Here is a 14,073-nt window from a genome sequence, read left to right as displayed (position 1 = left end):
CGAATAAAATATTAGTTTAAAATAAATAGTACTGATAGCCATTTATACTCTTTCAAGGAATTCAAATGTTAATTAAGTGAATATTATTTAATTGCAGCCTATTTTGAAATTCCTCCGGAAATTTTAAAGCATTAATCACATAAATCGTAACTTAGAAAAGAAATACCTTCCAATTACTTGCTTCAATCAAAAAGGAAGATTTAAATACCAGTCACCAGTCAATATTGGATTGCGCCTTATATGAAGATAAATACTGTACCGCTGAGCATCCGATCTGTGCAGGTTGCCTATTTCCCAGAAAATTTGTTCAAGTGGCGATTTCATGAAGCAAACTTTTTGTTTCTGCCATAGCAATTTTTTTTTAAATTTCAGTATTTCATCAACTTTTACAATGATATTAAAGAAATATTTAAAAATGTTAATATCAACTTTCTTTTTGAATTAATTCAATGTCTATGAAAAAGATGCATAATATGTATCGCTTTGAACATGATTTTTAACTTTTTTAATTGGTACCCGAAAGTTTAATAATTAGAATTATTCTCGTCCTGCATGTAAATGTGCAACGAATTTGTTATCAAGGTAAAACCTTTCTTTCCTGCCCTCGCTATTATCAAAATTCGTCGGCGGCGGCTTTTTGATAAGGAAACTTGAACACCAGCATATGGTAAAAAAGCTATAGTCTTCTTCCCGCCAGCGCTGCACTGCACACAATGTAAAGCGCAGCTCATGCGTTTATTAGAATTCACCAACGTCACAAAAAATGATTTTTTGCAAACGTGGTATGAACTCTGATATTATATTTTTTACTTTGATTGATGGATTCTCGACTTATTTGATCGTGGTGATTTGACAGACCATACAAGGACCAGACGCAATGTGGCCGAAGATGATTCTCGCTGCCAATTTTTTATATTTTTTGCTACGGGACTGGCGTGTGGTTTTGCTTATTCGATGTATTTTTACAAAATCTACTTAAGGTTCTGTGTAGTAAATTTATAATTAATAGATAAAAAAATTTGAATTGAATATTTCAGAGACGACGGGAGTAAAAATGAGACTGCTATGGCTGGAAGTTTGCCAATGCTGGTGCATGAAACAATGGATTTGAATATTTCAATAATAGATCAACTCTTTATGGGTTTCTTTGAATCATAAAAAAATACTTAAAATAAAATTTTCTAATTTAGATTCGCGTGCTCAACAGTCAAAGATTATCTACGAGCAAGTCCGAGTCTTGTGCTGGGTTTGCACATCGAGCAAAAGCCACACTAAATCTGCACACGTTAAGGCCACTTGGGGCCGCCGCTGCAATAAAGTCATTTTCATAAGTGAAGCTGAGGGTGATTTAAATAAAATTATTATCGATTCTCTAAGTTGGAAAGAAAAATTACACAGACGAGTTTCTTCCCACTGTCAAAGTTGATGCACCGCCAGGCAGGGAAGGTCTTTGGGCCAAAACTGTCGAGGCATTCAATCATATTTACGAGAACTATTCAAGGGAGTATGACTGGTTTTTGAAGGCGGACGATGACTCGTGAGAAAATTTGTTACTATAATCAATAATTATAAAAATGCAACATGAAACGTTTTCTAGGTATGTGATAGTAGATAATTTGCGGAAATTCCTCTTGCCATATAATACCAATGAACCGGAATATTTTGGTTTTAATTATAAAACAATCGCACCAAAAGGCTACATGAGTGGTGGAGCAGGTTGTAAATTTAATTAAGTATTCTTTCCTTTAGTCATAGATGGAAAAAATTGTGTATCATAATCTTTTATTTATTATATTATCTGATATGATCCTAAAATTTCATCCCTAAATTAATTTCATCTGACAATGATTTTCATTGGTATTTAAAATAAATATTGATATTAAAAATGACCTTAATTTGTCACAAAATTTCTGATTTTTTTATCATTCATTATCAGGATATGTTTTGAGTAGAGAGGCCCTGAGGAGATTAGTGAAAATTGCGTTTGTTGGAGACCCTAAACAGTGTCCAACTATTGCCGGCCAAGGAGCAGAGGACGCTGATTTAGGTAGAGTAATTTTTTAGTATTACATAAAAAATTTTGTTCCGTTTTGTTTAATTTTCCAGGCCGTTGTTTGCATTACGCCGGAGTATACCCTGGCGATTCAAGAGACAGTAAAGGCCACTACCGCTTTTACCCTTTCAATGTAGAGTGGTATACAAATCCTGCTATAGAATACACTGACTGGTGGTTTCCTCATTTTATCAAGTGGCCTCAAAAAGAAGTAAAATAGTATTTAATTTTTTTTTTCAAAATTATCTTAAAATTTTGAAATTTCCTCAGAGAGAAGATTGTTGCTCAAAATATCCAATTTCGTTCCACTACATGCCGCCAGACACATTTTACTTGATGGAAAATTTGGTGTATCAAGTTAATCCATTCCCCATAACTGATATGGAGCTTGCTGAGAGTCCTCCTAAAAAGAAGAAAACCACCAAAACCACCGAAACTACCTCAACCACTCGACGCCTAACTACTGGACTTGTTGCCGCAAATATTAAGGAATCTAATGTAACTGCATCATTATTTACAAGTGGCGCGACTAAATCACCAAACACTTCAACTCCTTTTGTAAATAACTCAAAACCTGTGAACACTACTGTTAGTCCGGAAACGCTAAAATCCACAAACAGAACCACGCGAAAAATTATTAATGATGTAACACAAAAATTAACTTCAATCAAATTTAGCTCACTATTCACTCCCACGACAAAAATTTTAACTCATGATCAGATTACAAAATCAAGCACTCGTCTCTCTACAAAAAATTTGATGACAGTCACATTAAGTCCAAGCAAAATTGCTCCCAAGGAGCAGATTAAAAAAATAAGTAAAATTGCTGTACCTACAGAAAAATCTATCAAAGCCAAATTCAGTAAAATTCCCCCTAAAGAGTTGGTTACAGAATTGAAAAATCCTCTTGTGCCGAAAGAAAAATCAATTCCAACCAAATCGAGTCAAAGCAAAATTGCTCCTGATGAGCAAATTACCGAAATGAGTGAAACTATTGTACCTACAGAAACTTCTGTTGGGGTCAAATTCAATGAAAATAAAATCCCCCGGAAAGAGAAGGTATCAGAAGTAAATAAACCTGACGTGCGTATAGAAAAGGTTATATCAGCCGAATTGATTCCAACTAAAACTCCCCCTGAAAAGCAAATTACAGCATTTAAAAAGCCTGTTGTGCCTATAGAAAATTCATATCCCACCGAATTGAGTCGAAGTAAAATTTCCCCTGATGAGTTTTCTGATGCAGTTACAAAAAAAATTAAAAGACATGCGGAAAGCAAAAATTTTAAAATCAAAGAATGAGCAATTGAATGTTGTTACCTCTACTGATACTCTAAATTAATTTATTTCCATCAAAATGGTCTACACTTTCATTTTAAAATTAATTAATCCTTGCTAATTGCCACTTTAAATTATTTAATAGTTACTGTACATTATATAATAGATTGTGTGGTTTTGAAAGTATTAATTATATTATTATATTATTAATATAATTGCGAATTTAATTTTAGAATTACTAGAATGTGCATTATATTATGAATAAAAAAAGCAGTTGTTTCATTTTTTCATATTGTCTGATTTCCAATTTATTATTCTTCAAGATGCGCAAGTTAAAAAGCATAATTTCTTAAATTACTTGTCTCCTATTGGTGTAAATGAACAGAGCAGAGGGTTCATGTAACAATCAGTGAAGACTTCCCAGATGCAAAAGTCAGAGTAGTTACAAAAGAGAGACTGGATAATAATGCAAAGTAAATAAGTTGAACATTAAAAATTAGTTATTAATTAAATTAGTCTTACAAATCACAAATAATAAAAATAAGCCGCCTCTGGATTTTTTTTCAATATTTTTCAGTGTATTCAAGAATTGACGATTTTTTGAACGGCAAATTTTCCTTTTTTTTCTACCCTGACTACAATCATGCACCTCTGAACCCTAGCCTAGCTATTACAGTGTTGATGCAGCTTTGCTAAGGAACCAACAAAATTACAATTTTACAATCATACAATAGTCAATTGTGCTGCAAAACATTCAAAAGTTCAGTGGCAGTTCCAACGGTTGGTTCCAGAAATGTTGACAGGGCAAAAGTTATCCTCGAAATTAAATTCTCAAAGGCTGCTCGGCACCCTCGTCATAATACAGTAATTGTTGTTACATCACTGTTAATAAGCTGCTCGGTCACAAACATGGGTTAAATATATGGATGACACAAAGATTCAAAATTTCCAAATAAACTTTGTGCTCATTTACAACTTGTGCAACATTAAATTGTCAAAAAAAGGAGAATCTAAAATTTAAAACAACAGTTCATAAATGCAAGAAGTACTTCTGTCATGTGACCGACGTCGAATTCCACAAAACACAATAGATTATGCCAAAGTGATAATTTTTTTAGTTAAAAAGGAAACTTCCTTGCGCACAGAAGCCACTTTGAAGCTACGGTGGACTAGAAGGAATTTGATGGCAGCCAATAGATGAAAATATTAAACATTAAATTCAATAGATAATAAATTAAGACACTAAAACATTTCAAGTTTTGTGATTTTGTAAAATTACAAAGAAATTTGCATTATTTTTTTTCTTTTTACAATGGAATGTACATCCAATTATGAATTAAATCCAAGCATAAAAATTACAAAGTTTTAACATTCATAGTAATGCTACTTTGAAATTCCTAGTACGGTAATTTTAAGTATCCAGAAGACATTCAGGTAGGGGCTGTCATTATTTGTTTCCCCAAGTCGGAGAGACAGGAGCGGCAAGTGGTTCTTGATCAGAACAGATTTAATTCTCCCTTCCTGCATTTCCAAACTGGTTTAGTTTCGTGACAGCCCTTTAGCAGTGGACGTTCAAGTAATACAATTAGACTTTTCACTCAACACATGCCTGGCAAGGCCTCCTCGAATTATTACGTATATCTCGTTGTGTTGCCATCCACTCGTAATCCTATTGCTAGTTTCTCTCTCAAGTCCATACTAAAAATAAGGCTCATCAACACCAGCAGTGTTCGATCAAGTCTGTGTCTACAATGCTCAAGATGAGATTTCTTAATTTTCCACGTCTGGAATTTTGAGTATGAATTTAAATATTTTCCGTAAAAAATTTCCACTCTTTCTTTACAAATCACACATCACCATGTGATGAAAATTCCACCACAGGTTAATTCGAGACCCAAAAATTGGGAAGAGGATGGTCAAGAGCGCTGATTTCTTTAGGATTTTAAACAAAGTCTTTACAATTTTTCCTTTCTTTAAAAAAAGCAGATTATTCTAAAATTATCATCAATAATCATTGAGCTTGTAACTCAGCACTCTCAGCTTGTCCGCTCTCCCAAAACACTGGGCTCAACGATTTTGAATAGTGACACATTTCAATATACACAATTCACGAGGAAAATCTTTCGAGTCGGCTGACACATTTACCAGTCACTGAACATGCCACCTAGCCAAACTACCACGATGGGGAACAGATATGTGACCACAGCCTTTGTGACGGAAGCCTTCTGCACCTTCGGAGGCGCTGCAGACGTCGTTGGCGCCCGGCCAGTTGGCACAGGTGGCGAGTGGGCTGGAGGGGGTGCAGGTTTCGGGAACTGCTTTCCTCTGGGTCGCTCATCATACTCGATGTCGCCACTGCCCTCCTCCTGGTCATAGGGGCCATGTGGTTGGCGTCCATCACCAGAGTTAGGTCCATCTCCAGAACCACTGCTTTCGCCATCATACACGTCACCTGAAAATTGATGCAATTAAAAGCTGGTCTAAGAAAGTAAAAAATGCAGTATCAGCAAAACTATTGATGAGATTATCGTTAGAAGTGACGCCGTGCCATGAGAAATAAGAAAAAATATGCTTTTAATGTCACAATTGTTTACTTTTCTTAAAATAATTTGCAACTAAAAACTATTTTGCAATTTGGAACTAAATAAAAGAATAAGATTTTAATCAATTTAAATTCAATAACATGATTCAAATATTGCAAAAAATGATAATAAAACAAATAAAGTAATATTATATTATAAATATTATTTTAAAGTCGAATTGAAAATAGAAATGCGGGGAATAATCACACACGTAATTTAATTCCGATTGTAATGTACATTTTACTTGTTCAGTGTGCAATTTCTTCTCTTGTAATTTCCCACAACAGCGGTATATTGAGGTTTAAAAGAAAATTAATTCTTACAAATTATCCGTAATAACATGCTGGACTTAATTTTAAAACATAGAAATCTAAAATTGAATCGCAGCAGATAATCAGTTTTTTGCTTCTCCTTAAAAATTTAAATAAAATGCTGATCAGCCATTTTCCCCGACAGCGGTAATTTACCAGATCGGCCATTTGACCGCGTAGCAGCGTAGCTGACCATGTGCAAGTTAAAAAATTTATATTAACTACCAAAAAAAAGCTCTAATATTGAGATTGCTCTATCAGCGCAATCAACGAACAAATTTACCAAATTGTATTTAGGGTGCAGTTCATTTTAAATATATTTTTGTGAAAAATTACCTCCTCCATCTTCATCTTCGTCATCGCCCCAGTCAACATCCTGCCCGTTATGAGCGCTTCGTAGTTTGCTGACAAGCATCCTCAGTGTGTACATTTGCTCATTCAACTTGCTGCTGTGTCTTGACGATTCCACTGGGCTGACTTTGACCTCAGGGTTGTCGGCCTGTGCAGTAATTCCTGAACTTGCAATGACCTTCTCAGTGTACCTGTGAGAACCACATTAAATTATTTTTTTTTTTTATAATCTGATTCTAAAGTTGCCTCTAATTGAGAAAATTGTGATTAGACCGGTTGTAAATTAGAAGCAAATTATATGAGTTTAAATTTTTAAATTAAATTTACCTATTCTTGGTGCGTCCGTTCCAACAGTTATTTTCTTGCTTAGGAGGAACTGCAGCATCTTCATTGACACACATCATGAGGGGAAGATTGGACCAGAAGTTCTTGGTATCTTTGACCTACAAATAAACATTTAAAATTTAATTTTTCAAACACAATGAAAATGTTGATGGATTAGGCAAACAAAATAATCAAGGAAAGTTGTTGGGAAATAAATCTTACAAATAAAAATAGTATAATGAGGCGGAAATTGGATTATTAATTCAGTTAATTTATAATTTAAGCTTTTTGTAGATAAAAATTTTGGCTGCTTTGCTTTGCTTTAGATATAAATGACAATACTTACTCTATAGTTTGTGTCATTGATGAGATTTTCCAAAGGAGTCATGTCAGAGATTGGCTGGCCTCGACTTCTTGCATTATTTTTGCCAAAATTGAGTGTCTCATAGTGAATTTCCTTGTTGTCCGCTGGACTCCTCTTCCCCAATCTTGGCTTTCCACAGCCGGCAAATACCTAAACAAAATTCTCAATTAATATCAACATTAAAAAAACTGCTTATTTCCATACCTTATCAGAGATTTGACTGCTGCTTTCTTGGAAGTTCATGATGGCCTCCGAGATTTTAATATTGATGGGTTCAACAACAACCTCGATGTTAAATGGGCCAAGCAGACGGTCAGAAATTTTAGAGAATGCATCTGTAATGAGTAAAGAATTTTGTTTAAATATGCATTATCCAAATTAAAAGAATTTTATACTGTATACTTTAAAATATGATTATTTTTTAACGGCAAATTGCGGTTTTTTAATTGTTACGAATTATTTTCTTACCAACAAAAGAGTTCCACTCCGCTTCTAGTTCTGAGTGGTAGGCTAGACAGCCTCTCATCACATTGCTGCAGTAGCCTGGACAGGCTTTCATATTGGGACGCCCTTGGCAAACATTGCACCCCGACATCTTCGTCAGGGCATGACTGCAGTCCTGGGGTGGTTGCACCTGCAGCATGTTGGACGCCACTTCGGAGGCAATTAGGAGTGCCTGGCCAAAGGTCCTCGTTGCAACAAACGACCTCTTGACCTGAAGGGACAGCTTGTGAGGAGCATCTCCAAAAGGCCTCAATTCATTCATGTGATTGGAGACGCAGCTCATATACCTAGAAAAAATAATTTTTCATTAGAGATCAGAATTTCAAAATAATTTTGCATAAAATTGGCAGAAGTATTTAAAACATGGTACTAACTTATCATCGAACGAGTACTGGCCATTGAGGACCTGGAACATCCTCTGGTACAGGTTGTTGAAGAACTTGTCAAGAGTACGGTCCAGGCGCGTTCTGCCCTTGACAAAGTACGATTCCAGATTTTCGAAAAGGTCCGTGAAGACGTGTTGGTTCTGCTCGTAAATGATTCCGTACGTCTTCTTGAACATTTCGTGGAACTCCTTTTTAGACCTCGCCAGCAGCTCCATGAAGAAGTCTGAAATATGCAAATTAGGATTAATTATACTTTCAAACCAAATATGGGCAGCGTGAAATACTGGGAGTGTCCTAAAGACGAGGCTTAAAATGTCCAGTGGCGCCGAGTTTAGCCGGCTTATTCAGACAATGGGGCAAATATAAATGTCGGGGAAAAAATAATTTCTTAATTTGAAATTCAAATGGCGGAATGAAAACTGTCATTTTTCATTTCAACAAACATTGCGTTTATTTAAATTCCTAATCAAAATTCGGCATCAATTTAAATACACAGCTGCGCGAATCCACACATCTGCTGCCCGAGTCAGCCACCAGTCTTGCTTCCCAAGAGAGAATATTGACCTCGGCCAGTGGCCTGGTGGTAATGCAACACCTTCTGGTCGCTCTCGTACAAAGGAGTACGCATTATATTTATTTATTAATAAACACACAAACACGTTCTCTCAGGGCGCATAATATTTTCCGCCATCAATCTCGCGGTGTGTAACTCTGTCTGTGCCTCTTGTTTTTGTCCTTTAACTGTCTCTCAAAGTGGAAACGCTAATGAAGGCACTCGCGGTTTGAGCCCGAGAATTTACATGCGGCAATAATATAAATAATTTCTCCGGCTGACAGACGGCTTCGGCCGAGAGATGAAGAAGTCTCTTTCTTTTCTGTCATTATTATTACAGCACACGATTGGCCTTCAGAAAAATGGAAATTTTATCTCTCTCCCGGCTTGGTCACTCAAATGACAATATTTAACAAGAGGCGCAGCTGCCACCAGGTGAGTTATTGGGCTTTTCAGAACCATCAACGGAGGTTGTTACACACAGATTTTGTTTTAATATTGCCTAACTGGCGACGGCGGCACAGCTTTAAAAAACACACACGCTCTTTTTTTCACTGCTGTGTGTTGCATCTCATTTATCATTGATGAAAAGTTGTGCAAAAACCCAGTTCTGGATAATAAATGGCGCTTTAGCAACAGCAAATAATACTCCTAAGAGGCTCTCGGCTAAAAAGCGTGAAGAGTAAAAAAAGCATTAATCACGACGAAATTGGATATTCTCCTCGAGCGGTTCGCTCTGCTCTTTCTCCTTTTCGCGCTATCTAATTGCAATAATTATCACCCATTATGATCGCAATTAGCTAATGCAGCACACGTGACCGCACAAACAAAATTAAATGATGGGCACATAATATAAAAGATCGACCAGGGAACCTTTACAAATCAAAAAGAGAAAGAAATGTAAAAATATACAATTGAAAAATTATTTAAAAAGTCTATATTATTCGGAAAAGTTTTTTCTCCGCACCAAGCTTAAATTAAATTCAGATATTGGGATTTAAACTTTTCTGAACAAATAAATATTTCTCAATCAATTGAAAATTTAACATTTAAATTCTTTTTTTAAAACACAAACAAATTTTTCTTAAATAGAAAAGTAATCAAAATTGTTTGTTCCTTTTTGGAATGCAGAGCATTCAATTAATTGTAAGTATTTTATTTATAAATTTTTTTTTGTCTTTTCAAACAAAGTGCTAATTGTAAGAGAGTATGATGTGCATATATTTAGTTGACGTGAAAAAGAGCACCCGAGGAGGCCGCGCAAAGTCTGTCTGCGACCATTACACGCGCCAGGTTAATGTCCTTTTTTTCGCCATCAGCCAGATGCCGACCGCGAGAGATGATAATATTATATGCGCGGCGCTCGTCAAGAACTTTTATTTGGCCATTAAATTTTGTGAAGTGAAACGCCCAGCCAATCAAATCGAATCAAAATGAATTCAACTGCCGTTGCATGACTCTCAGATTTCTTAATTCTCTCCGTTGTTGCATTCGGAAAATTGCTGTCATCCAAATCAATTAATTTGCAACGGAAGCTTTTTAGGGACCCCGACAGCGTTTGCATCGAAACGACACTTTTGTGGAATATTTCCAGCTGGATCATTTTTATGAGGGGAAATGTGTCAAGTTTGCGTCACTCGCCGCGCGGTGATGATGTGTATCTGAATTGCCAACACGCAGCACAAAGGAATAAAAAATGTGTACAGCCCCGTGCACCCCCTGCCAGACTGTCGCCATCGTCACCTACTTTACATATCACACAAGGGTCTCGAGAGTGTATTCAACCCAAAAAGCCCCCTCTGTCGCCCTCCCTGATAAATAAAACTTGCTCCTTATATTCCGAGAGCAAGACCGATTCGAAAAGGCGGCACAAAGTTTACCGTAATTTGTGTTGGAATTAAAACGCAGGAGAGAATGCTGGAGGCGTGAAAAGTTGGATAATAAAGAAAAAATAAATGAAAATAAGAGAGAGACGCTCGCTGGTGAGTGTCGCGTCTATTTCACGCCCGAATCAATAAGAGCCACTGCGAAATAATGTCTCTCGGCTGCGGATTAATTGCATTACGAGAGGCGTAGCATTTAATCAGCGAGTTGAAATTCGACATGCTCGCAGTGGAATCCAGACGGCGCTCGCTGAAAGGCGCAAAAAAGAAGACACGTGCATCAGCATACCAGCAGGTTTTTGCGAAAGATGATTTTATTTCAACGGCGTTATTTTTATGGCGCCTTTAAAAAAATCCGCACCGAGCAGGGTAATTGAAGGTCAATTTACATACAAGATATTTCGAAAGAGTAGTAGTTGCTTTGGCGCAAGATGCGTGCGTAAAAACTGGTAATTTTTAAAATTTAAATTGCAAAGTATGTTTTGAGAAGAGTAAATATATAAAGCTGCTGAAGTGTGAGAAATTGATGATGTTCCAACTAAATAAATATAGATTTAAGACTGGTGCAAACAGCCTTCATTTTTTTCTTAAAATACATTCCGACAATGTATGTTTACGAGTAATTCGGATTCAAATATAAAATTTTTAAGACGAATTTTTGAGGATTTCAGGTATAAAGATAAACACATTTTGATTCAGATATTCTCAGACACTTTCCAGACTTTCAGGAAAATTAAAATTCAACTTCAGTATTCCGCAGCCAGACATATACAATTTAAAACCTTTTAATCAATTTTTTAGTTTCTATAAAATATTTTTGTGTGCAAAAAGTTTATCCAATTTTTATAAAACCAATAAATTTGATTAAAAAGATATTTAAAAGTAATTATTACACGACAAATCCCTCCAGGCTGCGATAAAGCGTGTAAATTGATTCCGAAGTCGTGCTGATTTTTAATTGGACGCCTCGATAGAGCGATTTGGCGGCCGTTTTACAGCATTGCTGCCGGAGCGGTGGCGACGAGACGGAATTTGCATTTCGCGCAGCAGACGCGCGCGTACCTACACATTAGGGCTGAAGGAGCAAACAGGTTTTTTGCTGGAATTTCTCGCTTTAATTACTTGGAAAAATATTTGACCAAAAGAAAAAAAGGCGACGAGGCCGAAAAGTATAGTGACCACATGCGGCGGAATGTGATTATGTTCACAAATTTTTTAATTTTGGCACTTCAGGTTCGAAAAAGTTATGCGAATTTCACACAGCACTTGATTTTCGCGTGCCTCTGAGCGTTTATGAAACAAAGAGAGCGGCGCTTTGAAGAAGATTTTACTGTGAAATCATGCCTAACTGTAAAATGTATATTACGCAGACGGTTTGGCAAAAGAGAGAGAAAAGGGCCAATAACGTTCCCAGTGAGAGGAATGCTGCCAGTTGAACAGGAAGTTAATAATTAAAGGTAAGAGTACACCCCGCCACGGGGGGTAATCCCTGCCTGTGCTCTCAAGCTCTTTTTTTCTCATCGCTGCTTTTTTGTACTTGTGCTATTTGTGTGGAATGCACTGAACAACAGCAATGGTGGCTCCTTCTTCTTCTTTCCCAAGGTCGCAGGTTGTATGTATGGGCAAGGTATTTACCTGAGCGAGACTTGACTGGAAAGAGCGAGTGCCAGTGAGTAATAATGCCAGAGAGAGGCGCGAGATATTTTGCAGATTAGTTGGTTGGCTCTGGTCTCTGAAGAGGGGGTACCTCCTCTTTTATTTCGACGTGTATCATACTAGTCTCAAGGCTAGGAATTTTTCATCTTTTTATTATTATGTACATAATTGTAAGCGCGAATGATGTGCGCCTCCAGGATCTGCCAAACATGCTGGTTAAATGAATCTGGCGCCTCGTATTGATTAGCATAAATGCAGAACTTATTCTATTTGTATAATGTTGAAAAACTTAGCCGCATATCATCGAATCCGCGCAGAATTTAAGGTTTCCCACGTGCAGGAAAAAAAATTAGTCTGGATATAAAGTCTTTTAGTATTAGTGATTTGCTGTCTTAATCTGCTGGCAAACCTCCAACGTTATAAAGAAAGTTATCCAGAACGTAAATTCTTGGCTTTGTTATAAAACAGATGTGGGAAAAAAGGTTAAAAAAAAGTCTTGTTTGAAAAGAAAATTAATAATAAAAATCATTCGCAGAGTAAAAATAAGAGATTATTTATTAAAAGCTAAATTAAAATTTTTTTTAACAATACAATTAAGTATAAAAATGGATGAGCTTTACCTATACTTAGGATGGGGTATTTTTTTATGTTGGAAGTTTAAGCAAATTTTTTGCTATAGTGATGTTGCCGTTTTCGCCCAAAAATTTTTTCGTCCCAATAATAAATTATCTTATAATATCTACAAATGTTTTTCGTAATAATGGACAAAAAAAAACAAGCCATGATATAAAAAAAGTTTCTTTAAAAAAAATTATTTGCGACAAAAATCTGTAGAGCTTTTCTGATCTTAAAGCTTTTTAACAGCAAGAATAAAAATTTAGCACGAGAAAAAAATATGTTTCTTATTGATAGCACAAGCTTAGTCGCAGAATTATAGAATGAGTGTTTCTAAAAATGCAACCTGCTTGGCATGCATATCCAATAAATTGCATAGATCTCAACAAACTATATTATTTTAGGCAAATTCTTTTCAAAATTTTGATCACCGAGTTTAAATTGTGGAAGGATTGTGACATCATTTTATCAAGAATCTAGAGAGGAGAAAATATTATAATAATTTCATCATGCCCTATGCGTACAAGAAGTATCGATTTTGTTATACCTTTCGTCGGTATTTGCAAACATGAAAAAAATTCATTTCGTCTGCGCGCAATAATATTTGATAGTGCGAAACGTGGATTGAGGTTGTCTGCTTTTTATCAGCGTGTGCTAAGCCGAGGGATGATGACACATGGCGTGACGTCAGTAATCAAATAATCCTGCCCGCGCTCACCTCCCCACGGGGGTAATAACAGTTGGAGTTTTTATATTAAAAGACCAGCCAGCATCCCCCTTTTGCTGCAGCGCGAGAGTGTGAATGCGGAGAGCGGATGAGCAAACGAGGTGGGAGGCGACGAAGCGATCATCTACTATGAATGCAGCATCCATCCGTTCGAGGAAGAGTCGAACATTTTTAATGGGTGATTCAGCCGCTTTGTAATTTATTGTTATTGCGGCGATTTCCTCCTGTCCGGCACGTCTCTGGACTTTTAGCGGCCGGTGAATTGAAATTTCTGCTTGCGTTTTATTATGCTAAGCAGCCACTCCTGCCGAGAAACATATAAAATATATAATACACGCGAATTTCAACAGCTATTGGCCGCATTGCAATTAATAATAATACTTGGCGGGCAACTTCATTTATTTATAAGCGGGCGGCTCTCTTCGGATAAAAAAGATCAGATGCAGATATGAGATTACGGCGTCTGCTGAGAGGCGGGTTTTGTCGTTT

The 14,073-nt window shown here is 36.4% G+C and overlaps 2 protein-coding genes across 2 annotated transcripts in view; one reads left to right on the top strand and one right to left on the bottom strand.

Annotated features, from left to right (window-relative positions):
- Positions 1–691: 691 nt before the first annotated feature.
- On the top strand, positions 692–3,450 carry LOC132205072 (glycoprotein-N-acetylgalactosamine 3-beta-galactosyltransferase 1-A-like). Its single transcript, XM_059633930.1, has 9 exons — positions 692–782; positions 857–980; positions 1,038–1,141; positions 1,191–1,343; positions 1,399–1,537; positions 1,598–1,716; positions 1,937–2,047; positions 2,107–2,264; positions 2,324–3,450. The coding sequence occupies exons 1-9, from the start codon at positions 764–766 to the stop codon at positions 3,350–3,352; spliced, it is 1,956 nt and encodes a 651-aa protein (XP_059489913.1). The 5' UTR covers positions 692–763; the 3' UTR covers positions 3,353–3,450.
- Positions 3,451–3,611: 161 nt separating this feature from the next.
- The window catches only part of LOC132204014 (glypican-4), a 47,648-nt gene continuing 37,186 nt past the window's right edge, over positions 3,612–14,073 (bottom strand). Inside the window, exons 3-9 of the mRNA XM_059632225.1 lie at positions 8,139–8,373; positions 7,729–8,051; positions 7,465–7,595; positions 7,243–7,410; positions 6,900–7,015; positions 6,558–6,763; positions 3,612–5,780 (exon numbers count right to left, since the gene is read on the bottom strand). Of these exons, the coding sequence (XP_059488208.1) occupies positions 5,470–5,780; positions 6,558–6,763; positions 6,900–7,015; positions 7,243–7,410; positions 7,465–7,595; positions 7,729–8,051; positions 8,139–8,373 (1,490 nt within the window). The 3' untranslated portion in view covers positions 3,612–5,469. The remainder of the gene's footprint in view (positions 5,781–6,557; positions 6,764–6,899; positions 7,016–7,242; positions 7,411–7,464; positions 7,596–7,728; positions 8,052–8,138; positions 8,374–14,073) is intronic.

This window comes from Neocloeon triangulifer, unplaced genomic scaffold, assembly GCF_031216515.1.
Source record: "Neocloeon triangulifer isolate White Clay Creek 2 clone unplaced genomic scaffold, ASM3121651v1 ptg000002l, whole genome shotgun sequence".
Taxonomy (NCBI): domain Eukaryota; kingdom Metazoa; phylum Arthropoda; class Insecta; order Ephemeroptera; family Baetidae; genus Neocloeon; species Neocloeon triangulifer.
The sequence above is the reverse complement of the archived record's forward strand: the minus strand, read 5'-3'. Positions and strand labels throughout refer to the sequence as shown.

Coding starts and splice junctions, on each gene's coding strand:
- LOC132205072 (XM_059633930.1), top strand. Junction 1,142..1,190: donor AATAGATCAACTCTTTATGG/GTTTCTTTGAAT, acceptor TTTCTAATTTAG/ATTCGCGTGCTCAACAGTCA. Junction 1,344..1,398: donor TTTCATAAGTGAAGCTGAGG/GTGATTTAAATA, acceptor AAAATTACACAG/ACGAGTTTCTTCCCACTGTC.